The sequence below is a fragment of the Cucurbita maxima genome, unplaced genomic scaffold (genome assembly GCF_002738345.1).
Source record: "Cucurbita maxima cultivar Rimu unplaced genomic scaffold, Cmax_1.0 Cma_Scf00023, whole genome shotgun sequence".
NCBI lineage: Eukaryota > Viridiplantae > Streptophyta > Magnoliopsida > Cucurbitales > Cucurbitaceae > Cucurbita > Cucurbita maxima.
Genome location: NW_019272039.1, coordinates 2,118,095 through 2,145,446, shown reverse-complemented (window position 1 = coordinate 2,145,446; position 27,352 = coordinate 2,118,095). Strand labels below are relative to the sequence as shown.

Genomic DNA, 27,352 nt, shown 5'->3' with positions numbered 1-27,352 from the left:
TTTTTTTTTTTTTTTTTTTTTTCAATTTTAATTATGTTTTTATTTCTTATATTGTATTTTTTTTTTTATAAAATATATTAATTTTGAAATTATTTATTACAAATAGATATCCATCAATTAGCTCACTTTTTTTTACCCCGACTATAATATGAATGTAGTCCACGTAGCCCACGTTTTTGTTCATTATGTATTGTCGTTAAACTTATGGTTTTCTACTAGAGAGATTTCTCACCCTCTTGTAAGAATTGTATCTCTCATTAGTCCACCACCCACTGTCTCGCTCAGATATCATTTATAATAGTCAAGCCCACTGTTAGTAAATATTCTCCGCTTTAGCTCATTACTTGTTGTTAGCTTCAGAATTTTAAGACGCGTTTTATATAACAAATATATATATAATTTTGAAATTAATTATTTGAGTTTTTTAATATTTAAAAATAAAAATTAAATAAAACATAAAATTGTGATAAAAATAAAATGGAGGGCGAGAATATGGGTAAAAAAACACGCCAAAATACAAATTAAATCGACGTCGTTTTTGGTTAGGTGGTGTCAGTCATATAAGGATGGTTGAGAACATTAATACCCGACTACGGCAAAGATTCATCCCGCCACGTATTTTTATTATCATATGAGATATTAATTAAAATGAGATTATGAAATCATAATCATAATTATAATTTATAATACTATTGTAGATCAAGCAATCTTTTTTAAGGAACCCTCTGTTTCCGTCTTTATCTCTCTTCTTTATTTTTTTTTTTCTCTCTCTTTTCAGTGAGAGAAGAAATCTCTTCTCCGTCCAAATCTGGGTGTATCTTCGATGTGTAATGCAGAAGAACGAGGGCATGATTTCTCGTTTGTTCTAAAATCGATTTTCCAGCAGTGAGTCTAGGCTTTTGATTTTTGTTTCTTCTTCTCATTGTCGTTGATCGATATGAAGGACGACGATGTCCTTCCGACGACGATAGCGAGTGCCGGGAAGAAAGAGAGCTCGGTTTCGAGTTTATTCGGAAAATGCCGTTACAAGTTCTGGGCATTGGCTGCCATTTTGTTGCTCGCATTTTGGTCCATGTTCACCGGTACTGTCTCTCTTCGATGGTCCGCTGGTAATCTCAACAGCCTGTCTGATAATATCGATTTTAACATCCATGACGATCTCGATGTGCTTGTTAGTGTCTCTCACTCTCTCTCTCTCTCTCTCTCCGTGTATCTATTCGTGATTTTTGAGCTAGATCTTGATGGAATTTAACTCATCGATTTCATGGTTTTTCCCACATTTGTTGGCTTCCGATTTTAGGAGATGGAGGAAAGGGAGAAGACGGTGAAGCACATGTGGGACGTTTACACAAATAATCACCGTATCAGGTTACCGAGTTTCTGGCTAGAGGCATTCGAGGCTGCGTACGAGGACCTAACCAGTGAAGTGCCTGGTGATAGAGAGGCTGCTATCTCCGAGATCGCCCGGATGTCCGTGCGCTCCATTGTTATTGATACGCCTGCAGAGAAATCAACGGTTGGTTATTTACTCTCTCATGATTAAGTTTTAATATCCCCTGATTATCATCTTATGTTCTTAGCTCACGAAAACGGTATCTAAGGGCATTCTATGTACTATAATTACAAACCAGGTGCAGTTGGAGTTTAGTTTTTTTTTTTTTCTCATTCCTAAGTCTGAATGTTGCAATTCTAATAATCATTAGGTGGGAAGTTATCTTCAAACAAAATGCTAATGGTATAGCCTCTGCCTCCCAACCTACCCACTTTAACGTAGGTTTTATTCTTCATAGTTGAACTGAAATTGCACTTTGTTATTTGATGAATGGGATTCTTCATAGAAAAACGAGTCAATTACTATGAAGTGCAACCTTGTGTTTCCATTGGATGAATGGCATCCTGTTCTTGACTCTTGATATCGTTGCCTATTCAGAAACTTGACAATTTGTATGACTCCTTGGTCGTTTTAAATAATTTTCTCAAACATTATCAGTGAAGTTGGGGTTCTTTACTGGAAGCTTGCTATATTGTCTGCCAAGCTAGTCACTTCATGTGATTTACAAGGGACCAAAGGTTAACATGTCTGAGTTTTGTAACAGTTTTTACCTGCTTTCTAATACTTCCGTTCATAACCACTTGTGGATGATGGGTTGCCACTTAATTGTCATACTCGCTATAGCTGCCTTTGATAAAGAATCATATTTGTCTCAAATAGAAAACTGCATGTGAGATCTCACATCGGTTGTAGAGGAGAACGAAACATTCCTCATAAGGGTGTGGAAACCTCTCCCTAACAGATGCATTTTAAAATCGTAAGGTTAACGGGGATACATAATGGGCCAAAGCGGACAATATCTACTAGCGGTGGGCTTGGGCTGTTACAAATGGTATCAGAGCCAGACACTGCGCTGCCAGCAAGGACGCTGGACTCCCAAGGGGGTGGATTGTGAGATCTCACCTCGGTTGTAGAAGAGAACGAAACATTCCTTATAAAGGTGTGGAAACCTCTCCCTAACAGACGCATTTTAAAATCGTGAGGCTAATGAGGATACATAACGGGGCAAAGCGGACAATATCTACTAGTGGTGGGCTTGAGCTGTTACACTTCAAGTTTATTATTCAATGATCACTAGCTTACAAGGACAGTGAGGTTTGTTATTACCTGCTTACAAAACTGTTTCTAAGTTTTGGAATAGTTTTAACCTGCTAGCTAATACCTCCCTCCACAATCAATTGTCGATGGTGGGTTGCCTCTTAATTGTCATCCTCTCTATACTGCCTACGGGAAAGAATTACAGCCCTGTCTCAAATAGGAAACTACGGTCTCAAACAGGAAACTGCAAGTTTGTTGTTCAGTTATCACTAGTTTATAAGGGTAGCGAGGTTTGTTGTTTTCTACACTCCCTGCAGCCTAAAAGGAGATCAAGTTCTTCATTCTATTCTGCAAAATATAGTACTTTATATGGATATGGGGTATGGTGATTTACAAAAGCCGAGGTTATCTTTTCCTCAAACACCCTGATAAAGAATTATTGAAGTTCAGGGTATCTTGTTGTCCTCACTATAGCTGCCTGATAAAGAATTATAGTAATCTCAAATAGCAAAAATAGAGTTTGTTCTTCAATGATCACAAGCTTTAAAGGACAGGGAGGTTTGTTATCCTCAAAAAGATCAAGCTCTTTTGTCTATTATGAAAAATAGAGAACTGCTTATAGAGGTGCTATCTGGCGATTTGTAGAAGTTGAGGTTATACCTTGTACTTGGGCCAGATTTTTGTTTATGAATCCGTTATTCTTAAAGAAAAAACAACTTTTATTCTTTAAAATAGTTGATTATGAGAACAGACTAAGAGGGAGGAAAAAAAACTTTAAAGAACAATTTATACAACAAGCAGTCACTGCTCCTTTTTGTTTCCAAAACTAACAATTTAAACTCTTATGTGTACTTAATGCATTGGCTTTGTTTATGATCGATGGGAGAACTTGAGTCCCACGTTGAATAGACTGCAAACCAATAAAGGGAATCCTGCTTCTCATCTAATCTTGTGTTTTGATAGAAATGATTAACTAATGAACCTCCTTCTAGGAGGGGAGGAAATTTATTAATTCTTATTGATAGCAATTTACTTTAGTGAAATGCAGACATATTGGTAGATTTGATCTTTCACTGATAGTGCTAAGCATATCCTTTAATTTCATTGTAAAAGCTATTGCTATAGCCAGTGGTATCCCATATGTCACATATTCTTACACATGCAGACATGACAATGTACTCTAACCTCTATTCTCTGTACTCTTCTTATATTTATTATCAGAGTGCACGAGAATTCGCAAAGATGCAAAGAAAAGCAGATAAAAGCAGGGAGACCAGCTACCAAAACTGGGAGTAAGCTGTGAGATGGATGATGTTCATAATGATCTAAGGTTCGAGACCTCTCTATTCTGCCCTTTCAGCCACTAGATTGCTGTCTGAAGTTTGTTAGGAGGCAGTGATTGGCAAATCTATATTCTTTAAAATTTGATTCTTCCCCTTTGCTTTAGTATTGCAAGATGGGTCAAACAGCGTTTTTGCCTAGAATGTTATAGTGTTAATGTTATTTATAAAGATGAAAGATCAATTTTGAAAGTTTTTGAAACAGGTAGAAGAGGGTGACATAAATTCTACTTCCAAACCTATCACTTGCATATTTTTTTTACTGTCCTATTTGCATCTCTGTGATTGCTGCGGATGATTTATGTGCTTAGAACTTTGGATAATTTCATATTCCGTTGCTTTGGCCGATTGTCGATTGTCGATTGTCAATTTGAATATCTCATGTAATGGAATTGTTCAACCTTAGAGTTGTCCCATGTCCCAGCGTGTTAGGTGCAGGTTGAGTCAAATTTGTGCTTCAAATAGTGTTTTTGATTCCTTTTAAAGTACGGAATGCACTTGTAATATTATATTATACACTCTTGAGACTGCTTAATGGGTCTTTCTAGATTAACCAATGGAATGAAACAAATGGATATAAAGACAAATGCACTAGACAAGGACGGCTGCGAAATTCCAACTCGAACTACTATCTTCTCTATGCCTATATAGGCCGATCTTACAACTACTAAACGACATAGAAACGAATTTAAGTGACTTAAAAGAAATATAATATGCAACTTTAGGGTCATTTTTAATATCCAAAATCTTTATGGTAATTATTTATGTTCTTCGAAAATAAATCTGTCCTAGTAAATTATAACATAAGCATTGACAATATTATTTTAAAAATTAAAAAAAAAAAACAATAAAATCTCCATAAATTCCATATTAATATTATTAATTGAAGTAGTTTGACTTCGTATTAACAAATAGAAGGTGAGGAATCAATGATTTATTATTATTTTCTAAAAAAGAAATTACTATAATTCCATATAATAAACATTTATTTTAAAATTCAAAAGATCGAAATTTTATTGGAAAGTTAAAAAAGAAAAGAAAATAAAAAGGATTCCTGAAGTGTAATTGTTTAAGTACCGTCGACAAGTTTGGCCCATATATAATCCGGCCTTGCAGAACGGCGTATAAATACCCTCGTTAAAGCGCTAAACCATTTCCGTCTTTTCGCTGCCGCCTCTTCTTCGTTCCCTACGTCGGGACACGACTGTACCAATTAGATCCGAGCAGAAACCACTCACCGATGTTCTCCCTCCACTCGATTTGATCTCTCGTACTAATTCTTTGTTATTGTACTAGTCTTACCGACGATCGTGCGCTGCCATGGGAGATTACAATGATGCCTTCATGCGGAACCAAAACGCCGCGGTTCAGGCTCGTACCAAGGCCCAGAATCGTGCTAATGTCCTTCAGCTTAAGCTGGTAGGTGGAATAGTTTTGATGATTATTGTTATTTCTGTAGGAGCGTTCGATTTTGTTTTGTTTTAAGAGAGCTAGGGTTTCAAGAAGTTATTTCGCACACGTTCATTAGAAGAAATACGGATTTTCCTTTTTGTGTCGCAAAAATTATGGATAAATGCTGCTGTAATAGGTCTTGCGTCTTCATGACGATCGGTTTTCGTTTTCCTGTTTAGAGATGACAAATTAAGTTCTATCCGTTGAATGGCTCGTAATTTGTTACAACGTGCTGTCAATGTAAGGTGCAGTCTCTTGTTAAGGAGAAAAAAAGGGGAAAATTATTGTTAGAGGCAGATGGTGTGAAGCGATGACATAATATCATTATTGGGGGTTGAAGTGAGGATTATAGTTCTAGAAGAAGCTTAAAGTGTTTGCAGAACATTCGATTATGGAATCTTTCGGTTTCTTAATTTTTCTTCTTATGCAGATTGGGCAGAGTCATCCCACTGGTCTTACGGCCAATCTCCTGAAGCTCTTTGAGCCCCGACCGCCTTTGGAGTATAAGCCTCCACCAGAAAAAAGAAAATGTCCTCCATTAACAGGTTTTAATTACTTCTCAGAACTTGCATATCATTTATTGATATTTTATGCACTTTTAAAAATTTATTTTTATTTTTACATTTCCTTGTTTTCGCGGAAGGATATAATTCTATCTCATTTTGTTTTGAAGGGATGGCCCAGTTTGTTAGTCATTTTGCAGAACCTGATGATCCGGAATATGCCCCCCCTGTTCAAGAGGGTGAAACTCCCGTAAGATGATGCACTTCTTGATGATTGTCGGATTGAATTTTAAACCATTCATACTCTCTCTCCAATACATATGTTTTGAGTAAATGAATGTTTAATAAGGAAAATGAATATTAAGCTTATGACTTCAAGGCTCTATTGTTACTTAACGGTGCAAAATGGTTTGTGTTTTAAACACAGTTTTAGGATTAGAATCTAGGTGGCTTGTACATTTTTAGGCTAGTGGGTAACAAACAATTTATTTGGCAATTGTTTTTGAAGGAAGCAATGCTTCAATTGTCTTTAAACAACAGAGAAATCAGAAAAATGTGATTAAGCTGAACATAGGAAACAATGTTGTAAAACAGCATCTGTGCTGCCTCTTACTTATGGTGGTATCTATTTTGCAGACTAGCAGTAAAAGTCTTAATTTCTTTTCCAACTAACTAGTTTATGAAGATTAATTGATGGTAATAGTCTTAATTTTTTTTTTCAGTCGCAAAGGAGGGCCAGAATTCACTTGTTAAGAATTGAAAAGGGTGCACAGAAAGCTGCCGAGGAGCTTCCAAAATGTGATAATATCTTCAATACTCTCCCTCAATTGTTTGTTAAAAGAAGTTCAATGTCTTGTGTCTTACCTACGTACTTTTGTGCAGATCTTGAACGTGATGATCCAAATGTTACTGGAGATCCATACAAAACTCTCTTTGTGGCTAGACTGGTGTGTAAAATGTAGTGTACAGTTTTTTAGTCTAAGCTAATTGTTTTACTTAAAATGATTGTTATCCGATGGCAGAACTATGAGACATCTGAGAGCAGAATCAAAAGAGAGTTTGAGTCATATGGGCCAATCAAACGGGTAGGTATTTGAGCATCCTCATGGAGCTTGGTAAGAGGTTAATATTTGTGTGGTGAATTAAATACTTCATTTTTACTATCAGAAAGTTTTTTGGGTAGTAATCATGTTTTTGGGTTCATTTTCTCTAAAGCTTATTTTTTTAAGAATCTATACTATTCTAAACCACCGTCAGTTGGTCTAGTGGCATCTCTAAGCATGGATTTTCGTTGGTGGTTGTCTTAGTTAACAGGTTTTCTTGTAATGTTTTTCATTGTTGTAGTGATAATGAACCAGTTCATGCTTAATCTTCAAAATAACCCATCAAAAAAATTCCACTGGCCTTCTGAATTATCTATATGTCAAAAAGGTCTCTTATTTGTATTGTTCTTTTAACCTTCTCCCCATTTAAACTAAAATAGTCAAATGGGTAAGTTTTTATGGGAATAAAACATATTTCTACCTGACTGGATCGTTATGATGGAACCACTTTTGAAGAAAGATTAGTGCCAAACACCTCCCTGGATTCATCATTGATAATTCAAGCTCCTAATAGTCTCTCAGGTAAAGCTGCGGGTATGCAGTAATGACTTTCATTTGTATTTCATTTTCCTCGTAGCGATTGTGTCTTTGCCCAGACACAGTTGCACTATAGAATTCTCGAGGCATGATGTTAATAGGAAATTCCTTAGTAAAGTTCTATACATCAAGAATTCCTGGTAAGGAGGCAGTTATTCTACATTCAGCCAAATATTATTAATGATGTCAGTATTTCTACGGTTCGGATCCCAAAGATGGTGCGCTTCACCATGCATGGCAAAGCTGAAAATTTTAGGTTGGGCAGTGGAGTGATGTTCATTGTCTTTTGGCCTTAATATTCAAGCAACAATGGAGATTGTCAACTTCCCTATTTTTCTGCCTTGGGTAAAGCACATAGGGATTATTACCATCTCTTTCTCCTTTGAATTTTGTACTGCATGGATTTTCTGCTGCTAAAAGTATTACTTTTGGCTTTAAAGGCATCAAAAAAATTTCGTCGTTGAGAAGGTCTCCTGGTATTTCCTGTATTACATATACCTTTTTGCATTACTTGAAAAATAATTTCCCTGGTAAGGGGAGTTTAATGCGTTCAACAACTGGTAAAATGGCCCCAAATACTTCAGTTTTTCCAACTCTAGCTGGTGGTGATGCATCTCGCAATGGAAGCTCTATTATTTAAAGGTGAGCACGGCTAATTAGGCATAGTGCCTGTCTGCCGTGCCAATAGGATTAGATTATGACAAACTTTCTTATAGTATATGATCTATAAACTAGTAGATCCTTTATGGAGAATGCATAATGGAAAGAGGTTTTGACTTTTTTTCTGCAATATGACTTCTTGTTTGTGTGATTTTCTGTGTTTTGCAGGTCCGATTGATTACAGACAAGGTGACAGGTAAACCTAAAGGCTATGCTTTCATTGAGTACATGCACAAAAGAGATATGAAAGGTTTGTCTCAATCAATTCGAATTTTGAACCCTTTCTATTTGATTATATTCTCCTTTTGAAACTGTTTAATTTACTTACCTCCATCTGAAATTATTCAGCTGCATATAAACAAGCTGATGGTAGGAAGATTGATGGTAGAAGGGTACTAGTGGATGTTGAGCGAGGTAGAACTGTACCAAATTGGCGTCCTCGTCGGCTGGGTGGTGGTCTTGGAACCACCAGAGTGGGAGGTGAAGAAAATAGCCAGAGGCATGCTGGAAGGTAATTAATATGATTTCAACAACTTCTGCTCTTTCAAGCGCATGCCTTTGAGAAATATTGATGATTATTGTACTATTGAACAGCACTGTTGAAAATGATTCTCGATCTGATGTTTTTGTGCCCTAGGAAGATATTTTTGTTGATTGCTGAAAAGTTATAAAAATGAGACTGAATTTAATGTATTATTTTCCATGCTGAAAGCATTTATAATTTGTTCAGGGAGCAACAGCAATCTGGAGCACCATCTCGATCAGAGGAGCCTAGGGCTCGTGAAGATCGCCATGGAGAGCGGTATGATGATGTTCCATACCTTGTTCCTTCTAGATCAACATTTTTTGTCAACATTTTATGCTTCTTTCAAGTAATAATTTCAGCATTTAAACATAACTTCAATTTATTGTTAATTTTATGATACCATGTAAAATTAGGCTTCAATTTAATGTTTTCAGAGATAGGGAAAAGTCTTATGAAAAAGGAAGAGACAGAGAAAGAGAGAGAGAGAAGTCTCGGGAACGTTCCCATGATAGATCTAAGGATCATGATCTCAGAGAAGACCGACATCACAGAGATCGTGATAGGACAAGAGATAGGGATAGGGATAGAGAAAAGGAAAGGGAAAGAGAGAGAGAGCGTGGGCATGACCGTGATAGAACACGTGATCGTGATCGAGGAAGGGATCGAGGTCGTGATTATGAGCGGGACAGAGATCGTGATCGGGATCGTCATCGGGACAGAGATAGGGAGAGGGATCGGGATCACGGAGGGGGATATGCAGACCCTGATCGTGGTCGCTCCCATGATAGGGAATCTGATTATGATCGGGTAGATTCGAAATATGAAAAGGACAGACATGGTGATAGGGACAAAGATATTGATCCTGGTGAAACTGAGGATGGTCATGGGTGGTATGATCAGCCTGTGCATGGGCACAGACACCCACCAGATACTGATCATGATCCCCAATACTATGATCACTTCGAACACAACCGAAGTCGAGAGCAATATGATCACCCCGAACATCATGGCCAAGATCGTTATGATCAGTATGATAGAATGGAGGATGATTACCGTTACGAACGTGGCACTTCTGAAACACGTGATAGAGAGAGGTCGCGTGATTTGAATCATGAATATAGACGTGCAGATAGATCTCACTCAAGAGAGTTTTAGTTTCTCATGATGCAGTGTGATCTGATGATGGTAAAGTATCTGCTCACTTTCTTCCCTTTTCTTTATATAATTTAGAAGCCATCCCTTCTCCCATGTGAATGTTGTTTTCCAGGTTATGATGATAGATACCAAATTTCATGATAATATCATGTAGGTGCTGTGATGATCGGTGTTGGAATTGTCTTCTTTTGTTAATTGGCCTCAAGTTGCCCAAACGTCGTTGCATATGCTTGGTGCTGTATGTTCTGTTCTTCGGAGTGTTTCAGTTTCAGCCATGTTATGCAGATTTTTGCACAGTTTATGTATGTGCTAAAACTCCTGGACTTACTATGTATTACTTTGTAGCCATGCTATTTAAGCTGATATAGAACGTTTTGAATGCTTGATCCGATTAGTGTCCTTTTGGTGGGAACAAGGTCAAATGCAGTGGATGCGTGTAGGTTTGTTTGCTATTGATAGTGTTTAGGAGTAAACTGAAGCTGTTAAAATGAAACTTGGTCGTGGTGGTTGTCACTGTCTTGGGGATTATTATTATTACTATATTTTCGTTTTTTTAACATGATTATTTTGATTGTCCCAACCCCTCTTGAGTTCATCGGCAAAATAACAAAAACAATGTCCACTCCAGAGAGCTTCTCTTGTCCCAACTTATCAATCGGATTTTGTGATGTCGTATTTAATTACACTGTAACGACGACTTGCAACTAGCAGATATTGTCTTCTTTTGACTTTTCCTTTTGAGCTTCTCCTTAAGGTTTTTCTCTGGTTGTTACATAAACTTTAGTTTGTTGTAATTTAGTTTCCTTCCTTTAGAGTTTGTTGTAATTTAGTTTCCTTCCTTTAGAGTTTATGGAGTATGATTCGGTCGAGGTGAGATTTTTTTAAATCAAGTTGAGCCATCTACGAACACTAAATTATTACCTTAATTAAACCCTAAACCAATCTCTTCCTCTAAAGTTTATGGAGCATGATTCGGTCGAGGTGAGATTTTTTAAAATCAAATTGAGCCATCTACGAACACTAAATTATTACCTTAATTAAATCCTAAACCAATCACTAAATGTCATATTTTAGTAACAAATGCTTAAGTAACAAATGCTTAAGTTTAGGCTAAATTGTTCCCTTAATTAAACAAAAACAAATCACTAAATGTTATAATTTATTAATTAAACCCTAAACCAATCACTAAATGTCATATTTTAGTAACAAATGCTTAAGTTTAGGCTAAATTGTTAGCTTAATTAAACAAAAACAAATCACTAAATCACTAAATGTTATAATTTATTAATTAAACCCTAAACCAATCACTAAATGTCATATTTTAGTAACAAATGCTTAAGTTTAGGCTAAATTGTTACCTTAATTAAACAAAAACAAATCACTAAATGTTATAATTTTGGGACCAAGTAATAAATAAGTTTAGGCTACATTATTTCAGTTTGGAAAGTTCTCAAAAGCGTAGGAAAAAAGAAAAAAAAGAAAAATAGTTCCGTTGCCGGGAATCGAACCCGGGTCTCCTGGGTGAAAGCCAGATATCCTAACCGCTGGACGACAACGGATTTTTGACAATATGTTGTACTATTTTTAAAGTATATTATGAAGTATAATTCTCTATTTTTTTTTTAAAAAAAAAAATTAAAACTTTTCTAAACTCTCTTAAATTTACCACAACTTTAAAAATATATATTTTTAAGTTAGTCTAAAAAATTACGCATTAATCACCTCCTTTGTGAATAAAAAATTATTTAAATTTCTTTTGAGTTAATCATTTTTTTAAGTTTTATTTCTTTTTAATACGAATCTTCCGATGAAATCCCTTAATTTGAAATTATTTTGAAAAAATATTTCTTGGTTTTATGTTTTTATACCTTTTTGAATAAGAAAAAGACAAAAAAAGAAGCTTCCTCATTATTTATTTAACTGCTTTCGTTGATACTTGGTTGAGTTCAATACAATACAGCAGAACCAGTTTATGGAGTTAAATTAAACACACACTTAAATTAAATGGATAACAATCATTCACAAAAATATTACCATACCAAAAATTAAATTGAAATTAAACCAAGAAGGGTAAAATTGGTAGCTCACCAGTAATTTATTTAATATAATTTTTCAATACAATAATTGTACTAATTATTTTATGACCCTAAACAGGCTATCTGCATTCAAACTTACACTGCTTTCTGCACCATCCAATTCTAAATACGTCCCGATAAATCGATCCGAAAATAAATAAATAAAAAACAAAAAAGAAAAGAAAAGGCCAATTACAGTCCTGTCCTTTTCACCTCGTTGCAACCACAAACATCGCTATTCTTGGACACCAAATCCGCACACTACCAACATATATGTCGTGTCCCAATTCGGTCATTTTCTTTTTTTCTTTCTTTTTTAGTTATTATTTTCCGCCAATATAATAATACTCCAAAAATCAGTACCTGAACAAGAAAAAGGGAAAAAAAAAATGCTAAATTTATTTTGTTCTTATTCAAGAATATTAATTTCAACAAATTTATTGATTTTCACTCCAAATAAAACTAAATTATTTAATTATGAAGCCTATCTTATAATTTTCAGTCAAAAAGATGGAGGCTAAATAGATTATTTAATATAAAATAAAAATGAGTTAATTTCAATGGAAATTAATAGGTGTGATATTTTTTAACTGACAAAAATAACCCTGCCATGCACTCTTTCAGTATTTGGACGGACACGATCTTCTCCCCATATACATCATCCGACGGCGCTCTCGAGGCAGAGTCTCCTCTTTGAATTGACGCGTCACTCTAAACTTGCTCTCTGGTCCCCACTTCTTCTTGTCAGCTTCCCCGGATTGAGCGGGTGCCAGTCCACCTCCTCCTCCACGTGGATGCCCATTATCCGGTTTCCTCAGATCCCCACTGGACCCCACATGCCACGTCCTCCCCCATTCAACTCTTCTGACTATTTCCTTTAAATGTAAATTTCCCACCCCCCCTAAGCTGAGTGGGACCACCCTCTTCTCTCCACTAGCTCCCTCGAGGGAACGCTTATCTCTCTCTCTCTCTCACACTCTCACTCTGTTCTCTCTGGTTAAAAAGCTTCACCGACGACCTTGCCGCCGTGATCAGCTAACTTCCGGCGGCGTCTCTTTCTGTATGTGTTCTTTCACTTGCCATCGTTTCTGGGATTTTGAGTTTTACTTGTTTTAAATTTTTTTGTTGCATGTTTGTGACTAGAGATTTTTTAATTGGGTGGAGAATGGCGAATATGTGTGCCGACAGTGGCAATCTAATGGCGATTGCTCAGCAAGTTATGAAGCAGAAGCAGCAACAGGAGCAGCAGCAGCCTCCACAAGAGCCGCCGCCGCAGCAGCTCACTAGCCCTTCCACTTTTACTCTGAACCCATGGAGTGGCTCGAACCATGGTCTATCCAGTCCGGATTTGGGGTTTGGGCTTGCCGGAGCTGGATTTTCCGATCCGTTTCAGGTGCAGAGAGTGGTCGACGGTGGAGAAACGAGCTTTCAGTTTCCGAACTTAGAGCACCATTCTTCTTCTTTCAGATATCCCGATTTCGACGGCGGCGCTGCTGCAGATTTCGATTCCGATGAGTGGATGGAGAGTCTAATGGCTGGTGGAGATTCAACGGATAGCTCTAATCTTCCTTCTGGTTGCGACGCGTGGCAGGCTAATTCGGATATTGCTCTCTACGGTGATGATCCCTTTGTCCCCTGTCCCAGTCGCCTCACTATCCCCTGTTCTTCACCCTCCGATCTCAACAGAGTCATTTTCCCGGAACCTCCGAAAAATCAAGCCGCCATTCAACCGCCTGTGGTTTCATGGACCGGGCTTACTCCCAAGACTCCACCGGTGGTGGTTAAGGACACTAACGGCTGTTCGTCGAGTTCTGCAGAGAACGAACCGACAACGCCACTTCTGAAAACCCTAATTGAATGTGCTAGACTTTCCGAATCGGAACCAAATCGGGCGGCGCAAATATTTATCCAGCTTAAGGAATCGTCATCGGAGCATGGAGATCCGACGGAGAGAGTCGCTTTTTACTTCCTCGAAGCTCTGTACAGGAGATTATCACTTCAAACGGAGAATCGTTTGGTTTGTTCGGAATCCACTTCAGATGATTTCACCATATCTTACAAAGCTCTCAACGACGCCTGCCCGTACTCTAAATTTGCCCATTTGACTGCGAATCAAGCGATACTCGAAATGACAGAGAACGCGAGCAAGATTCACATAATCGACTTTGGAATTTCTCAGGGAGTTCAATGGGCGGCGCTTCTTCAAGCTCTCGCAACCCGCTCCTCTGGAAAACCAACCGGAATCCGGATCTCCGGCATTCCAGCTCCAATGCTCGGAAACTGCCCAGCCACAGCGCTGTTCGCGACGGGTAATCGACTGGCCGAGTTTGCCAAGCTTCTAGAACTGAACTTCGAATTTGACCGAATCCTCACCCCAATCGAAGAGCTGAAAGAATCCTCGTTCCGAATCGAGTCGGACGAAACCCTCGCCGTGAATTTCATGCTTCAACTGTACAATCTGCTCGACGAAACTCCTCGCCTCGTTCTGAACGTTTTGCGACTCGCTAAATCACTGAGCCCTAGAATCGTAACCCTAGGCGAATACGAAGCCAGCCTGAATCGGGTCGGGTTCTTTAACCGGTTCAAGAACGCAGTCCGATACTACTCAGCCGTGTTCGAATCACTGGACCCAAAATTACCTCGCAACTCAAACGAAAGGCTGCAACTGGAAAAGCTCGTACTCGGGCGGCAGATCGGCGACATTGTCGGACCAGAGTCGTCGCCGGGAGCCAAAATCGAACGGATGGAAGACAAAGAACAGTGGAAAATGATGATGGAAAATTGCGGGTTTGAAGCGGTAAATCTCAGCCATTACGCGAAAAGTCAAGCTCAAATCCTTTTATGGAAGTATGATTACAGCTGTGAGTATTCTTTGATCGAATCCTCGCCGGGATTTCTCTCGTTGGCCTGGAATCAAGTCCCGATCATTACAGTTTCTTCCTGGCGTTGAAACGAAACCAGGTAACTTGTTTATTACATAATTATGAACTATAATAACAATTATTATTTATTTTTGTGTTCTGTAAAAAGATATCTCTAATCAAGATTTAAAAATCACATAGCGCCCATTGATGGATCTAATTTGAGAGCTCGATGTGATGTTGATAAAAGAGACTGAACCTAGTCTTCTGTTTTTGTGAATTTCAAGAACACAAGCTGGTGGGTTGCGCTGTCAATCAAGACACGCAGTTCTAGATCTTTTTGTTTTGACTGAAACCTGAAAAATCTGATTCCATTTCTGATAAAGTAACCAACCCTCTTCAAAAGAGTGTAGAGGGTAGATTCCTTCTCTAGAGCTCTCGAACAAAGTACATTATATATAGAGTTTTCAGACCATCTCTCCGTAATTGAGTATCTACTCCTTCTTTGGAGAGTCTTCCCTGAGACTTATAAAGTCCTCGAGCAACCTTTCACTAATCGAGGTTCGACTCTTTCTTTAGAGCCCTCGAACAAATTACAACAGAGAGTCTTCCCTTATACCTATGATGCCCTCGAACAACCTCTCATTAATTGAGACTCGACTCCTTCTCTAAAAGTACTCGAAAAAAGTAAGCTATTTATTTGAGATTTGGGTCCATTCACAACTATACCATGATGGTACTTTTGGTTTTTCTAAGACTAGTAATATATTTTTTACATTTTTCCTTAATTGAGCTATTATATTCCACCCTTCAAATAAAATTATAAAACATTCATGAATATATCGGCGGCAGGATTACGTGTCCAGTTTGACGGTGTCAACGCCACGTAAGATTTCATCTCTCTGAAGCTCACACACGTGTCATGCTATAAAGTTGGGGAAATTCTGTAGTCGTACCGCCGCACCGGGGCCGTAGAAGCTCACCTGAGCTCCGATACCCGGCAAGGAGATTATCTTTTTTAATTTTTATCTGAAGTATATTATTTTAAAAATAGAAAAAATATATTTGAGAATATATATATATATATTATATATTTGACACAAAAATTATTTTATTTTATAAAAAAATGGTAACTAAATAAAAAATTTAAATGAAAATATATTTAAAGATTTTCGTAGCCATTTATCTCCGTATATATGAGGAATATTACGGAAAACTATTTCGGATAATCATTAACCGTTGATCACGTGGCAAGCATAACGTAGTTGCTTGGAATCAACGCGATTTTAGACAAACGGAGCCCCAGCCTCTTCACGTTTTCTACGTGCCCAACCGTCTTACGAATTCACAGCCGTTGATATCTACCGGTATCGCTAAATCCTAACGGTTCATTTGACCCAGCCCCCCCTCCCTATATACAGAATTAGCCATTAGAGCTCATTCCCGCCATTCCCGTCCCAAATATATTACCTTGTTTCTCAATCGGCACTAATTTTCGGTCTTCTTGGCGGGGGACGATTTTAGAAGTTTTGATAGTGAGTGTTGATCTGCTGTTCTTTTACGATCACCGTCGTCCTCAATTCTTGGAGATCCAATTTCAGGTTTGGTTCGTATAATGTTCCAGATGTAGTTGTCTTTAAGTTGTCTGCCGCTTTTCAGTCTGATTGGAGATCTCTTTTCACGGTGTGCAATCATGTTTATCTTGCGGCGAAAATCTCTTCGATCGCGGTCGCGGTCGTGGTTTTAACGTCTTTCACAAGAAAACAGGGTTCTCGCCGGATTTTTCAGGTCTTCTGCAATTGAATTGCCGGTCTAAATGGATTCTCAATACAAGGACGATTGGAAAGGTTCTATACTGTTCGCGAGGTGGAGAAACGACTCCGTTTCAACAATTTCTCGGGTTGCTACAACCGTAAGAAATTCTTGGCAGTTAACATTTAGTTTCATCCAAGGAAGGTTGATTTGATTAGCGTGTTATGATGGATGTATAAGATATCAGGCCGCAGTACCCCTATACTTTTAGGTTGACTGTTTCTGATCGATCTTTGTCGTCCGACCTTTGCCATGGCAGGTGAGCTTGCATGGCAGGTCAACTACGTTAATGAATTTTTTTTTTTTGTGTGTTTTGAGGGGGAATCGCACGGGAATTGCCCGGGGTCCCTCCTCGCTGAACTGTGCCGATTCCTCTCTTTCTTTATCTTTCTCATATTATGCCTTGCTGACCGCAACTGTTTGCAATCCTGAGAGATCGCTTGCTTCCCGCTCATGCAGTACATGAATAACTTTGACTAATCTTCCGAAAGTAGGCGAGCATATAATTTTAATTTGAGCCAAGTATTGCCCATTCAGAATATTGCTCAATTTAATATTTAAGTAGAATTATCATTCGTATGCCACGACAAAGATATCCATTTTTTCACCCCTTCTGATAAAAATCCCTATACATAGATTAAACGAGTATTTCATAGCTTTATTTATCTTTACGGGCAGATGCTTGTGCATGCACGGAAAACCATTAATTTGTCTATTAAGCGGCACCAAATTGGTCTTGCTGTATATTATGTTCATATTATGTCTACTTTTGATGGCCTAAGTTTGTATATTCCCTTCATTTTATTACTGCTTCATTGTAAATCACCATCTAGTAATGGAGAGGCGCATGGAGAACTCATTTTGGATCGGGCCAAGCGTCTCAATGCTGATATGATCTTCGCTATGCTGAGCTGTCGGATCTGCTGGTTATGTTGATGCCTGAAATGCCCAAGTGGAACAGTCTCGGTAACTGAATTTTTTAGATTGTCATTTAATTAAGCAGGAAATGCCCCAAGTTTTTAAGGCTTTTGCCCTTCATTTATCTCCTTCCATTTAACATATGTTCTTTCTTTTTTGTTTAAACGATGAAGGAAATTCAAGATTTGATTTCGTCCGATGTTGTTAGTCAACTTAATGTTATGTTTTTCTTTTACACGAGTTTATACATTATATTGTGGTAGTCTGTAATTTAAGAGTACCTTGTTACTCTCGTTCAAGGAAAAGATAATATCATCTAACCAACGTCGTTGTGCTTTTCTGAACTTGCTTAATTACGGACAATAATGGAATCAATGTTTATGAAACTTGTAAATAAAAATATACCGTTGATTATTACGCTCTTGAATGGTTAGGATATTCACTTGGTTGCAATAAGAATCAACTCTTTCCCTCGAATAATTTTCTATTGTGGGTTCAGTTCTGTTAACATTTTTGTTGTTTATGATGTGAAAGCCCTGCTTATTGCTGCAATCTTCAATCCATTAATGTTGGATCTGTTTTTTCTTCTTATATTCATCTATTGGTGTTATCAGATTGTCCTGTTCGAGCTCCTTTCCTTCAATACCCGTCAGTACTCCTGCAACTCAGTCTTAAGGTTAGAAGATGCTTATTGGTTTGCTAAAGTTAGTTGATTAAATGTATTATTATTATTTTCTTTTTGTTGCTTATGGACTTAAACCGAGAAATGTTTGTGTTTCCGTGATTTGATTGTTGAGATTCTATCAGTGGCGGCTTTTGCGACAGGAAGATACGAGATGGGTATTTGATCATACCATCCGTAGGGGGATGTCTTTGTTATGCATCATCTATATTGGATTCATGATTTGATATGGTTGTGGTTGTAGAGACAGTTTGGGAGAGACCTGTAGCTTAAAGGTGGTAGAGCGCTCAAGGCCAAAATGGTTGGTTTTTCGGAGGTTGGTGGTTCGAATCCATCCGGATCTGACTGGTTATGTTTTAGGCTGATGCTTGTTTAGATGTCGAACTTCCATCCCCTCGCTGCAGTTGCTGCCATGCCCTTTTTCCCACCATTCTCACTTTGCCTTCTGTAAGTAATTTCGTTCGTTCCTCATCCATTGAGTTATAAAATGTGCTATGGTGCCAAGCTGTGTCGTGCTGAATTGTTGGTCTAGATTTATACTAATTGAACATATTTACTATTAAAATTTTCATAAGCTTATTAGATCCATCAGCAGAGGCTCCTGCTGAAAGTTCTCAATCTCGCTTCTAAATTAGCTTGAACCAATGGGCAGAGAACAATGAGAGTAGTTCAGAGTTCAATTTGATTAACAGAACAAAATTGAACTGTCTCTTTTACAAATGTTAATTTCTGTAAGAGAGCTAGAAGAAGGCAAATAAAAAGATTCACGATGATGAATATAAAGATCGATATTCAACCTCTCTTTGATGAAACAATGGCCGGTTTCTTACTTTGCTTCGCTGCAAAACGGTATACAACAACTCCAATTCTTGATCCCGGCGCCGGAGGATCTGTATGTACAACATGCACTTCAAAAAACTGTCTGGCTTTCTTGAAGAAGGCCGAGTCCTTCTTCCACCGCCGTAAATGAGCCATCACCAACACCATTTTGGGGTTTCCTCCGTCTAAGAGAAAGCTCCTCAACGTTTGGAGGAGAGGATCGTACAAATGGTCATGGTATACAACATCGGAAGCCAGGATGAGATCAAATTCTTGCCCAATCAGCTCGGGGTCGATGGCTTCTCCCCAATGCAGCGACGCCGCCATTACGCAACCGCCGTTCGCAGCCACTACGTCGGCGTTAGCTTCGATGTTGAATTGAAGGTTGGAGATCACATGCGAGAGATCGGTTGTTGTCACTTTTGCTCCGAGTGTAGCGGCTGCGGCGATTCCGACTAAACCGGTTCCGGAGCCGATCTCGAGAATGTTCAGAGTTCGACATTCTGAACCGTCGCGTAAGGCAGTGAGAGTGGGAGTAAGAGGGTTGGTTTCAGGATGAGAGCGTTGCTTGTCGAGAAGGTTGACGAGGGTGGTCGCCGCCGGCCAGAGCTGGAACGAGAGACCTTGGGAACGTAGCTGCCTGATCGATAGTGATGAGTTGATTGAACAGATGAAATGGCGCTGCAATTCAGATGTTAAATCGTCATGTATAACAGATAATTTGTTTATATCAGCCTCCTCCTCGGGAAGGATCACAGTGACGGGGCTTATGTCGTTGTCGTCGCCGCCGTCGAGTTCCGAAGACATGATACTGAAGCTCTTGTTTGCGCCTCATCCCCCCAACATTTTTGCATCCGCCTTGAAGAATTCGTTAGGGCAATTTTCAGTGGCCCAAGAACACAACTGGATCTTTTTCGGCTTTGAGGCCCAGGCCCAACCATTGAAATTTTAACTTCGGCCATCTTTCTTCGCGGGAAAGTTTCCTTTGTGGCCTGTGACATTGCATACGCAGATTCCAGAAGACTATCGACGCGACAATTTCTTAGATCCAGACGGTATAAATCGTGCGTTTGTGCAGTACTCGGAGTTCGGAACACCATGATACGGGCGGTGATAGTGATGAATACACAGGGAAAGCCTCGGTTTGCTAAGTTCTACGATTTTCAGGTCCCTGTCTGGGAATTTCGTGCCGAATTTTCATATCCTTTTTGCGGCATTTCTATTTTAATGATCTGTCTGATGATGAATTCTTTAATTTAGCCCATCGAGAAGCAGCTGGAGCTCATTCGTAGCGTCTATGGAGGTTCGCAGTTCTATCTTTCGATTATGCTTTCGAAGTACTGAACTGTTCAGAACTAACCTATATTTCGATTTTGATTTCGTTTTGTTTCCCGGTTTGTACAGTACTCTGCAGTCGAGCTGAGAACGTCAGCAATTTCGTGGAAGCTGAGTCCATCTTCGGTCCGGTAATTTTTCGTTTATCGCATAATTCCTTGTCCAACAATTTCCTTCTGGTACTGCTTGTTGGATGTTTTTCGTTATGATTCTTGTATAAGCTAAATATTTGTCAAAAGTGAATGTTGGTTGGCCTTGTTCAGCCGATTATAGAGCAATTACAGAGTGGATTCTCCTTTTATTTTGTGCTGCAGGACTCTCGTCTTGTATACAAACACTTCGCCACCCTTTATTTTGTGTTTGTCTTTAACAGTTCTGAGAATGAGCTCGCCATGCTTGACCTGATACAAGGTATTTCCGATATCTATATCATGGATTACTGATCTCTGGTATCATGTTATGTTTAGACATTCTTTAGTTCATAATTATAAGAAGCGGGGAGAGGCAATCAGTACAAAGAATGATGAAGCGTAGGCTTAGAACTCTCTTATTGAAAAGACATAATTAATTGATAAACTTGAAGAGAATTGAACCCACTAGAATGTTTAATCATTAAAGCTTGTAATTGCATATCCACGTGAATGAATCATTAAGCATATATATGAACATATCCGAATGTGGATCTTTGGATGTTTGTTGTTTCTTGTGTATTACAAGTGCTTCAAAAATGTATGTGAGCTCGACTTAGTGTTCAACTACAGCAAGGTTGGCTCTCTGTCTCTGTTGGTCGGTCTGTCTGTCTGTCTCTGTTACATACACACTCGCAATGCACACATGTACGCATGGCACAATGGTGCACAGAGTCGTAAACTAGTGATCTCTGTTATTTCTAACCAAGTTTGTTCTTGAATTGGTCCAGTGTATTCTTTGATGACATAACTATTATTTGGTTGGTAGTAGTACATGACTCTGTCAATAGATTCTTCTGAACATCTAAATTAGGAATAGTACAAATAAAATTTTGATGCAGATGCATACTATTTTTGATGAAATCATTTCCGGTAGCCAAGTGCTAGAGACTTGTTCTTCTGAAGTATTGAAGACTGTCGAAGAAATATCCAAGTGCTATTTCTCTCCCTCACTAAAAAAAAAAAAAAAAAAAAAAAAACTGTCGATTGCTGCGTGTGTTTTAGGCATCAATACATTGCAGGTTTGATGTCCTTGCACTGGCATTGCAGGTTAGAAGCAGCGTCAAATTCCATCAACTTCGTATCCAAAACAGTTTCGGGTTGGCGGGGTTGAGTTTTCTGTTTTAAGCGAGCTTGTTAAACAATAAAGTACGCCATTTGAATTGCCTTGCCTTCAAATTTTTTCACTGACTGAATATTGAGTTTTGTTCAAGGGAATTCTTGCAGATTTTCTTCAATCACACGGCATATTGGTTTATGAGAAGTTAGTCAAAATCTCCGCAGAACTTTTTTATTGGTGTCCTGTGTTTTTGACCTGCAGTACATGGAAATGGATATTTGCTTCAATGCCAGATTTAAAAGGGTGTAGTAAACCTTATTTATAAGAGTGTGGAAACATCTCAATAATTCTTGTTCCTGTCGATCACCGCTCCTCAATCTCAAAGTTCCTCCCTATCAGGGTCACTTACGATTTTGTTCAGATGTTATCAATGAGGAATTGTTCAGATGTTATCAATGAGGAATTAGTACGAGCTACTACTTTTTTGGTTTTAAGTCACAGTAGTAATATCTGTTGTGTTTTGATGGTTTTCTTTCCTCATATTGATAGTCTCTTTTACTGACGTTGCCTGAGATATATATTTACGACCATGTAATTTGAACATCCAGATCACTTCTTCAAATATATATATTTTTAAACAATTACGATCACTCGTCAAAAATAATGAGCCTTTAACATGAAAGGGAAGCAACACACATGTTCAACAAAATTTAGATCAGTTTCCACGGGAACGAGAAATGGAATCGAAAAGGTACTAGTCTAGCACATAGATTCTGGAGGCAATGTCTTGGACCAACCAATCGAACCCCTCCAGCAGCCCCTCACCAGTGAAAGCACTACAGCCAACAATGTTCCAGTGCCGGGTTTTGTCCATGGCTTCCAAGTTCAGCACCTGGAGAGTAAGAGATGAACAAATAAGCAGGCAGTAATGTACTAGTTCTTGTTAACCCGTCACTGTAAACTGGGCATTCAATAGCATTTCTTTTAGAGCTCCCACTCTCCAACTCCAACTCGGTAATAATATCCACTAGTAGTGATGAGAACAGTGATATAAATGTTCTCTTTTTAATACAAAGAGTTTGTCAGTTATGAAGATTTGAACATCCGACCTCAAAATAAGAATACATACCAATTACTATAATCTCTATATCTCATTTTGGTCTACACATGCAATGCAACCTTTATTTCATGCTCATGATTTTCCTAAAATACTATTGCATGAGGACGTAGCCTACCCTACAAATAGATGTGGAATGAACTAAATTATGCCTTACGATAACAACATGCAAAGTCTTCAGCAAAAAAACTACAGAACAAAAAACTTGAAAAGATCCAATCAGAGAAGAATTGAACTTGAAGCTTAGAAGAGGAACTTCTTACTTTAGCAATTTCCTCAGGAGAAAGAGCTCCTTTTATGTCCTGCTTATTAGCTAGAATAAGCAATGATGCTCCAGAAAGCCTCTGTAATATGATCGACAACATTAGTAAATTACCATTCTTTATCATCCATATAATATTTTATAGAAGCTTTGATCATGCATTGCTAACATTTGATCTACTGCTTGTATACTTTAATCTTTCTTTCGGTAAGAAACCGATTCATTATGATATATGAAAGTATAAGAGGGGATACACAAAAACACAGGTTGAAATGTATAAGAGGGCCACATATCAACTTATAAAGCCTATGCAGTCACGAGCAAATTCATAACTTACTGCTCAGGAGTCGAGATAAACTATAGACTTGAAAACAATATCAAACGATCAATTATCATCCATACTAGTAATGTCTAGCAAATACATATAAAAATTGTTATGGAATCAACCCAATGGAAAGTTTTGGAACGGATTACCTTGATGATCAAGATTAAGAGAAAAAAAAATCCGTTTCTAAACTAGTGATTCGAATCACTCCACAAGAGGTTTTATCAATTCCACTTATGACTCTAGCATCCAAATTTTAAACACAAGAATATACGAGCTAAAAGCTTAGCTCTCAACAAAGCTAAAATAGAAACTCTATTCTTTTTCAATTCCAAAATGTGATTTCTTGGTTCATATAAACAATGCAAATGGAAAGATGGAGCCTATAATTTGCTTACTTCAGTTAAAAGAAATGATGCAGTCAGTCAAACCAAATCAAACAGATAAAGGAAATATATGCATAAACCAACATACAAGTCACAACTATACCAGGATAAGAGAGGAGAGAAAATAGGTTATGACATTGTCAATTTGCCCATTGAAAAAAGGTGAACTTCTAACCTCTTCTTTCAAAAGATTATCGAGTTCTGATTTGCAATCATCCAATCTTCTAAGATCAGAACTGTCAACAACCCATACTAAACCATCAGTCTGCTCAAAATAGTTCCTCCAATAGGATCTTATAGTCTTTTGGCCCCCAACATCCCATATGTTAAGTGTGTACCTATCAAAGAAAATAGTTAATAGCATTTTATAACAACTAAAGAGTGAGGAGTGTGCATAACAGATCCCAAAACTTGAAAAGAAAATCTCAATCCAGAAATAATTATGAATGAAAAACATGGTAAAATTAGGAAGGAAGCTCACTTCTGATAAACGATAGTCTTGATATTGAAGCCAAGTGTAGGGCTGATAACGCTAGTATCCTCCCCGTTAATCTTTAAAACGATCGTAGTTTTCCCAGAGTTGTCGAGGCCTCTGAAAACACAATAAACAATGGATCCAAGTGAATGAGATGCAGAGAAATAGACGGAAGCGGAAAGAGAAAGAGAGATTTACATACACCATGAGTATGCGCATTTCCTTCTCCTTCCTTTTAATTTTACGAATGATACTAAGCAGTCCCATTATCTACGCCGCCTCCGCACCGCAAATATTCCAACCAAATCAACGCTATGAAATTCGGCGCAATTCCGTCGTCTCTAGCAACCAACTCAGGGATATGAAATTGGCTATCGACGGGGAATCGTATGGGTGTTCTTTCCTGTCCGATTTCCTGAGAATTCGGGCCCGCACCCAGGCAAACGGATCCCTAAAACCGGAGAAAAAAGTTGCAGCAAGAATAGCTGATTGAGTGAGATTGAAGGTGGATAATCAGAGTGTGTAGATGACGACCATGACGGTGAGGAAGAATGAAGGAGGGAGATGGGTGTGGAGTGAAATTACGAAGAGGAAGACGAAGACGCGGGAGGGTCCAAATGAGCGAAGGCTTTAGATTTCAGATTTGGAACTCTCAAGACTACGACAGAGAAGCAGTTTTTTTTTTTTTTTTTTTTAATTTTAAATAAATAATAAATTTATTATTTATAATTGTATTAATACGGTAATAATCTTGTCGATATATTTCTAATTTTATTCATTGATTTAAAATATTATTAATTCGGATATTGATATCCCAATAATCAAATGTACCTTTGAATAATGGCGGGCCGATCCCGTGACTAAGATAGTCGCACAGCAGCGAGACGAAACCAGAGTAGATGGAAAAGCGGGGCCTGGGCTTTTTCCAGCTGTTCAATGGCTCCCCCACATAGAGCCACGAGTGAGGTTGGAGAACTAGCCAAGCGAAGCCGGAAGTCATGAAAATCGGAAGAGTACAACCTTACCTTCACATGATATGGACTCCAAGTTCTTATGGTTGGAGCCATGGTCTACCCTGCAGTGCTTCATATCCTCCTTTTGATCGACCTGAACAAGATATGCGGATCCCCTCAACCCCATACCATGGCACAAGAAAAAGTTTCTGCGCGGCGGAATATGGCATTGAACGGTGGTACGTACGACTTAGAGCCAAGGGGCTCACTCCAGAATCTGCTTCGATTCATGCATCTATTATCTTATAGCCCAGTGTGGCGAGTCGCCCGTCTATTAAGATGGGGTAAAAGGTCACACCTGTTTACTATTCCAAATTGAAAGATCTTAAGTGGTGTAACTCTCTAGGCCTCCACTGTAGTCATCCCAAGTGTAGGGCTGAAAACGTTGTGCTTTGCCATACATGTCGTAAGACTTGGAATGACGTCAAGACATATAGACTATACCGATTGGGAACCAAAATGACAAGATGAGATGCGATGTTACATTGAGAGACTTTAGCTTTGAGTAGAGGCAATGACTTGGCCTAATGTAAAGACAAGTCAGTTGTGTCGTAGACGATTGAACATGCACACGCAGGCAGCGTGTGTAGCTTGAATTTCACACAAGTGGTGTTCGATTGGTAAAGACAAATCTAGCATAAGATCCAACGAAGCCACAAAGTCGGAGAAAAAAAAATATATATATAGGGTTTGAGTGAAAATCACAAATGTCGCAACTATCGAACCAATGTAGGTTCTCACAATGTCGCAACTTCGTTCCCATCTCCAACCAGTGTGGGTTCTCACACTTCACCTTCCATTGAGACCCAACATCCCTATTGGCACAGAGCTCGATGTCTGGCTCTAATACCATTTGTAATGGTTCAAGTCCACTGATAGCAAATACGTGGAATCTCACGCTAAAGCTTTTCATCGAAATTGAATAGAAAATTGTGACGAAGAATTAATCCAATCAAAGGACACCATTTTCGAGAAAGAACAAGCTATTTGTTAATGTAATCAAACTCTCCTTTTGTGTCCCTTTAACACCCTTCACAAGACTATGAAAAGATGGGAGATCTTATTATAACCTTCTCTTTGGATTCAACTCAACTCCCACTACATCTTACCATTTTCTTTTACCCTTCAAATCCTCCACACCACATTACTTTTATCTTAAGCATCCTTCAAATTAGGCCCTTAATCAAATAATTTAATCAAATTAGGCCTTAATCCACTGTTTCATCTCTCGTCCTTCCACATGTGGGACAATAATAATAAATAAATAAATAATATGAGACAACATTACTGCAGGAAAATGCTATATTCAATTTAAACATAGTTCAATTTAAAAATTTTAACTAAAAATTAAAATATTTAAAAAAAAAAAAAAACGAAACTTATTCATCAATGGACATCAACATAATAATTTTGTATACAATAATTTAAATAGCCTCGTAAGAAGGGACAATGAATATGAATATAAGGTAGAGTGTGAGGACAAAATGGGTATTAACTTTGGCAGGCGGCTTGTTCCGGGTTATACCTACAAGAAGTAGAACAAGCTCCCTCCTTTTAATTTTACCACAAATATTAATGTGTCTTTATCTTAATCTAATTAGTACATATAATTTAATTTAATTTAATTTAATTTAATTTAATTAAAAACAAATAATAATAATAAGAAGAAGAAGGCAGTGAAATGTAGGGCAGAATTGGGGGGGGGGAGGAGGAAGCAAAGGTTCCCACAGACATTCAGTCCAGTAAGACATTTGTTGCTTTTGAGGAACCAAAGGATGTCGTGTTCCTTCCTTTTTAATACCTAATTTTATATTTATATTTATATTTATATTTATATATTTTATTCTTGGTTTAATTATTATTGTTTGGAATTCCTCCCCATTTGCCATCAATTTGACTGTCGTTTTTTGCATGCATGCATGCAAACCACTCTCCACATTCCACGTGTCCACACCTATCACTTCCGACAAAGCTTCTTCCCCATTCTATTCTTTCTCGCAACTAATAATAATCAACGGATATGGCCACGTACGCAACTGATGATGTGGCAATTCCTATCCTACGTGGACTGGACTCTCATAAAGCAATAGTACGAGAGAGAGAGCATCTTTATTTTGGTACAGAGAGAGAGAGAGAGAGAGAGAGAGAGAGAGAGAGG

General features: G+C 38.2%; 6 protein-coding genes and 1 non-coding gene across 14 annotated transcripts; 4 read left to right on the top strand and 3 right to left on the bottom strand.

Moving 5' to 3' along the window:
• Positions 1-717: 717 nt before the first annotated feature.
• LOC111496718 lies at positions 718-4,278 on the top strand. Its single transcript, XM_023147202.1, has 3 exons — positions 718-1,171; positions 1,301-1,516; positions 3,812-4,278. Exons 1-3 carry the CDS (start codon positions 938-940, stop codon positions 3,884-3,886), a joined length of 525 nt encoding a protein of 174 aa, XP_023002970.1. The 5' UTR covers positions 718-937; the 3' UTR covers positions 3,887-4,278.
• Positions 4,279-5,041: 763 nt separating this feature from the next.
• On the top strand, positions 5,042-10,379 carry LOC111496769 (U1 small nuclear ribonucleoprotein 70 kDa-like). Of its 4 annotated transcripts, none has more exons than XM_023147273.1 (11): positions 5,042-5,349; positions 5,813-5,927; positions 6,056-6,135; positions 6,608-6,683; positions 6,768-6,832; positions 6,908-6,970; positions 8,354-8,435; positions 8,534-8,696; positions 8,916-8,987; positions 9,146-9,893; positions 10,021-10,379. In XM_023147273.1, exons 1-10 carry the CDS (start codon positions 5,251-5,253, stop codon positions 9,864-9,866), a joined length of 1,536 nt encoding a protein of 511 aa, XP_023003041.1. In that variant the 5' UTR covers positions 5,042-5,250; the 3' UTR covers positions 9,867-9,893; positions 10,021-10,379. The 4 variants fall into 4 exon arrangements, with proteins under 4 accessions (XP_023003041.1, XP_023003043.1, XP_023003042.1 ...); XM_023147275.1 differs by having other exon boundaries at positions 9,979-10,379; XM_023147274.1 differs by having other exon boundaries at positions 9,146-9,896.
• A 974-nt stretch (positions 10,380-11,353) lies between these two features.
• On the bottom strand, positions 11,354-11,425 carry TRNAE-UUC. Its single transcript has one exon. It is a non-coding gene; the product is annotated as a tRNA-Glu (tRNA).
• A 1,414-nt stretch (positions 11,426-12,839) lies between these two features.
• Positions 12,840-18,452, top strand: LOC111497299 (scarecrow-like protein 4). 4 transcript variants are annotated; one of them, XR_002720591.1, is made up of 4 exons: positions 12,840-13,001; positions 13,085-14,902; positions 17,448-17,580; positions 18,358-18,452. XR_002720591.1 is itself a non-coding variant. In XM_023148064.1 (3 exons), exon 2 carries the CDS (start codon positions 13,107-13,109, stop codon positions 14,889-14,891), a length of 1,785 nt encoding a protein of 594 aa, XP_023003832.1. In that variant the 5' UTR covers positions 12,840-13,001; positions 13,085-13,106; the 3' UTR covers positions 14,892-14,902; positions 17,448-17,870. The 4 variants fall into 4 exon arrangements, 3 of the variants coding, with proteins under 3 accessions (XP_023003832.1, XP_023003833.1, XP_023003834.1); XM_023148064.1 differs by lacking the exon at positions 18,358-18,452 and having other exon boundaries at positions 17,448-17,870; XM_023148065.1 differs by lacking the exons at positions 17,448-17,580; positions 18,358-18,452 and adding an exon at positions 15,655-15,758.
• Positions 18,453-18,960: 508 nt separating this feature from the next.
• Positions 18,961-20,133, bottom strand: LOC111497413 (protein N-lysine methyltransferase METTL21A-like). The gene is made up of 2 exons (XM_023148198.1): positions 19,938-20,133; positions 18,961-19,863 (listed from the first exon to the last, which is right to left on the bottom strand). Exons 1-2 carry the CDS (start codon positions 20,131-20,133, stop codon positions 19,007-19,009), a joined length of 1,053 nt encoding a protein of 350 aa, XP_023003966.1. The 3' UTR covers positions 18,961-19,006.
• Positions 19,803-21,719, top strand: LOC111497304 (AP-3 complex subunit sigma-like). 2 transcript variants are annotated; one of them, XR_002720592.1, is made up of 6 exons: positions 19,803-20,200; positions 20,294-20,336; positions 20,438-20,499; positions 20,683-20,779; positions 21,399-21,490; positions 21,607-21,719. XR_002720592.1 is itself a non-coding variant. In XM_023148072.1 (5 exons), exons 1-5 carry the CDS (start codon positions 20,132-20,134, stop codon positions 21,609-21,611), a joined length of 276 nt encoding a protein of 91 aa, XP_023003840.1. In that variant the 5' UTR covers positions 19,803-20,131; the 3' UTR covers positions 21,612-21,719. The 2 variants fall into 2 exon arrangements, 1 of the variants encoding a protein (XP_023003840.1); XM_023148072.1 differs by lacking the exon at positions 21,399-21,490.
• A 510-nt stretch (positions 21,720-22,229) lies between these two features.
• On the bottom strand, positions 22,230-24,847 carry LOC111497303 (ADP-ribosylation factor-like protein 2). Its single transcript, XM_023148071.1, has 5 exons — positions 24,384-24,847; positions 24,188-24,298; positions 23,882-24,044; positions 22,997-23,077; positions 22,230-22,508 (listed from the first exon to the last, which is right to left on the bottom strand). The coding sequence occupies exons 1-5, from the start codon at positions 24,446-24,448 to the stop codon at positions 22,371-22,373; spliced, it is 558 nt and encodes a 185-aa protein (XP_023003839.1). The 5' UTR covers positions 24,449-24,847; the 3' UTR covers positions 22,230-22,370.
• Positions 24,848-27,352: the final 2,505 nt, after the last annotated feature.

Excerpts from the sequence above, each read along its gene's own strand:
- LOC111497413 (XM_023148198.1), bottom strand. The coding sequence starts at position 20,133 with ATGGTGTTCCGAACTCCGAGTACTGCACAAACGCACGATTTATACCGT. Across the intron at positions 19,864-19,937 it reads TCAAAGCCGAAAAAGATCCA|GCGCAAACAAGAGCTTCAGT; the intron begins GTTGTGTTCTTG and ends TGGGGGGATGAG.
- LOC111496718 (XM_023147202.1), top strand. The coding sequence starts at position 938 with ATGAAGGACGACGATGTCCTTCCGACGACGATAGCGAGTGCCGGGAAG. Across the intron at positions 1,172-1,300 it reads ATGACGATCTCGATGTGCTT|GAGATGGAGGAAAGGGAGAA; the intron begins GTTAGTGTCTCT and ends TTCCGATTTTAG. Across the intron at positions 1,517-3,811 it reads CGCCTGCAGAGAAATCAACG|AGTGCACGAGAATTCGCAAA; the intron begins GTTGGTTATTTA and ends ATTTATTATCAG.
- LOC111497299 (XM_023148064.1), top strand. The coding sequence starts at position 13,107 with ATGGCGAATATGTGTGCCGACAGTGGCAATCTAATGGCGATTGCTCAG.
- LOC111497304 (XM_023148072.1), top strand. The coding sequence starts at position 20,132 with ATGATACGGGCGGTGATAGTGATGAATACACAGGGAAAGCCTCGGTTT. Across the intron at positions 20,201-20,293 it reads CTAAGTTCTACGATTTTCAG|CCCATCGAGAAGCAGCTGGA; the intron begins GTCCCTGTCTGG and ends TCTTTAATTTAG. Across the intron at positions 20,337-20,437 it reads CATTCGTAGCGTCTATGGAG|TACTCTGCAGTCGAGCTGAG; the intron begins GTTCGCAGTTCT and ends CGGTTTGTACAG.
- LOC111496769 (XM_023147273.1), top strand. The coding sequence starts at position 5,251 with ATGGGAGATTACAATGATGCCTTCATGCGGAACCAAAACGCCGCGGTT. Across the intron at positions 5,928-6,055 it reads AAAATGTCCTCCATTAACAG|GGATGGCCCAGTTTGTTAGT; the intron begins GTTTTAATTACT and ends TTTGTTTTGAAG. Across the intron at positions 8,988-9,145 it reads GAAGATCGCCATGGAGAGCG|AGATAGGGAAAAGTCTTATG; the intron begins GTATGATGATGT and ends TAATGTTTTCAG.
- LOC111497303 (XM_023148071.1), bottom strand. The coding sequence starts at position 24,448 with ATGGGACTGCTTAGTATCATTCGTAAAATTAAAAGGAAGGAGAAGGAA. Across the intron at positions 23,078-23,881 it reads ATAATCTTTTGAAAGAAGAG|AGGCTTTCTGGAGCATCATT; the intron begins GTTAGAAGTTCA and ends ATCATATTACAG. Across the intron at positions 22,509-22,996 it reads CTCCTGAGGAAATTGCTAAA|GTGCTGAACTTGGAAGCCAT; the intron begins GTAAGAAGTTCC and ends CTTACTCTCCAG.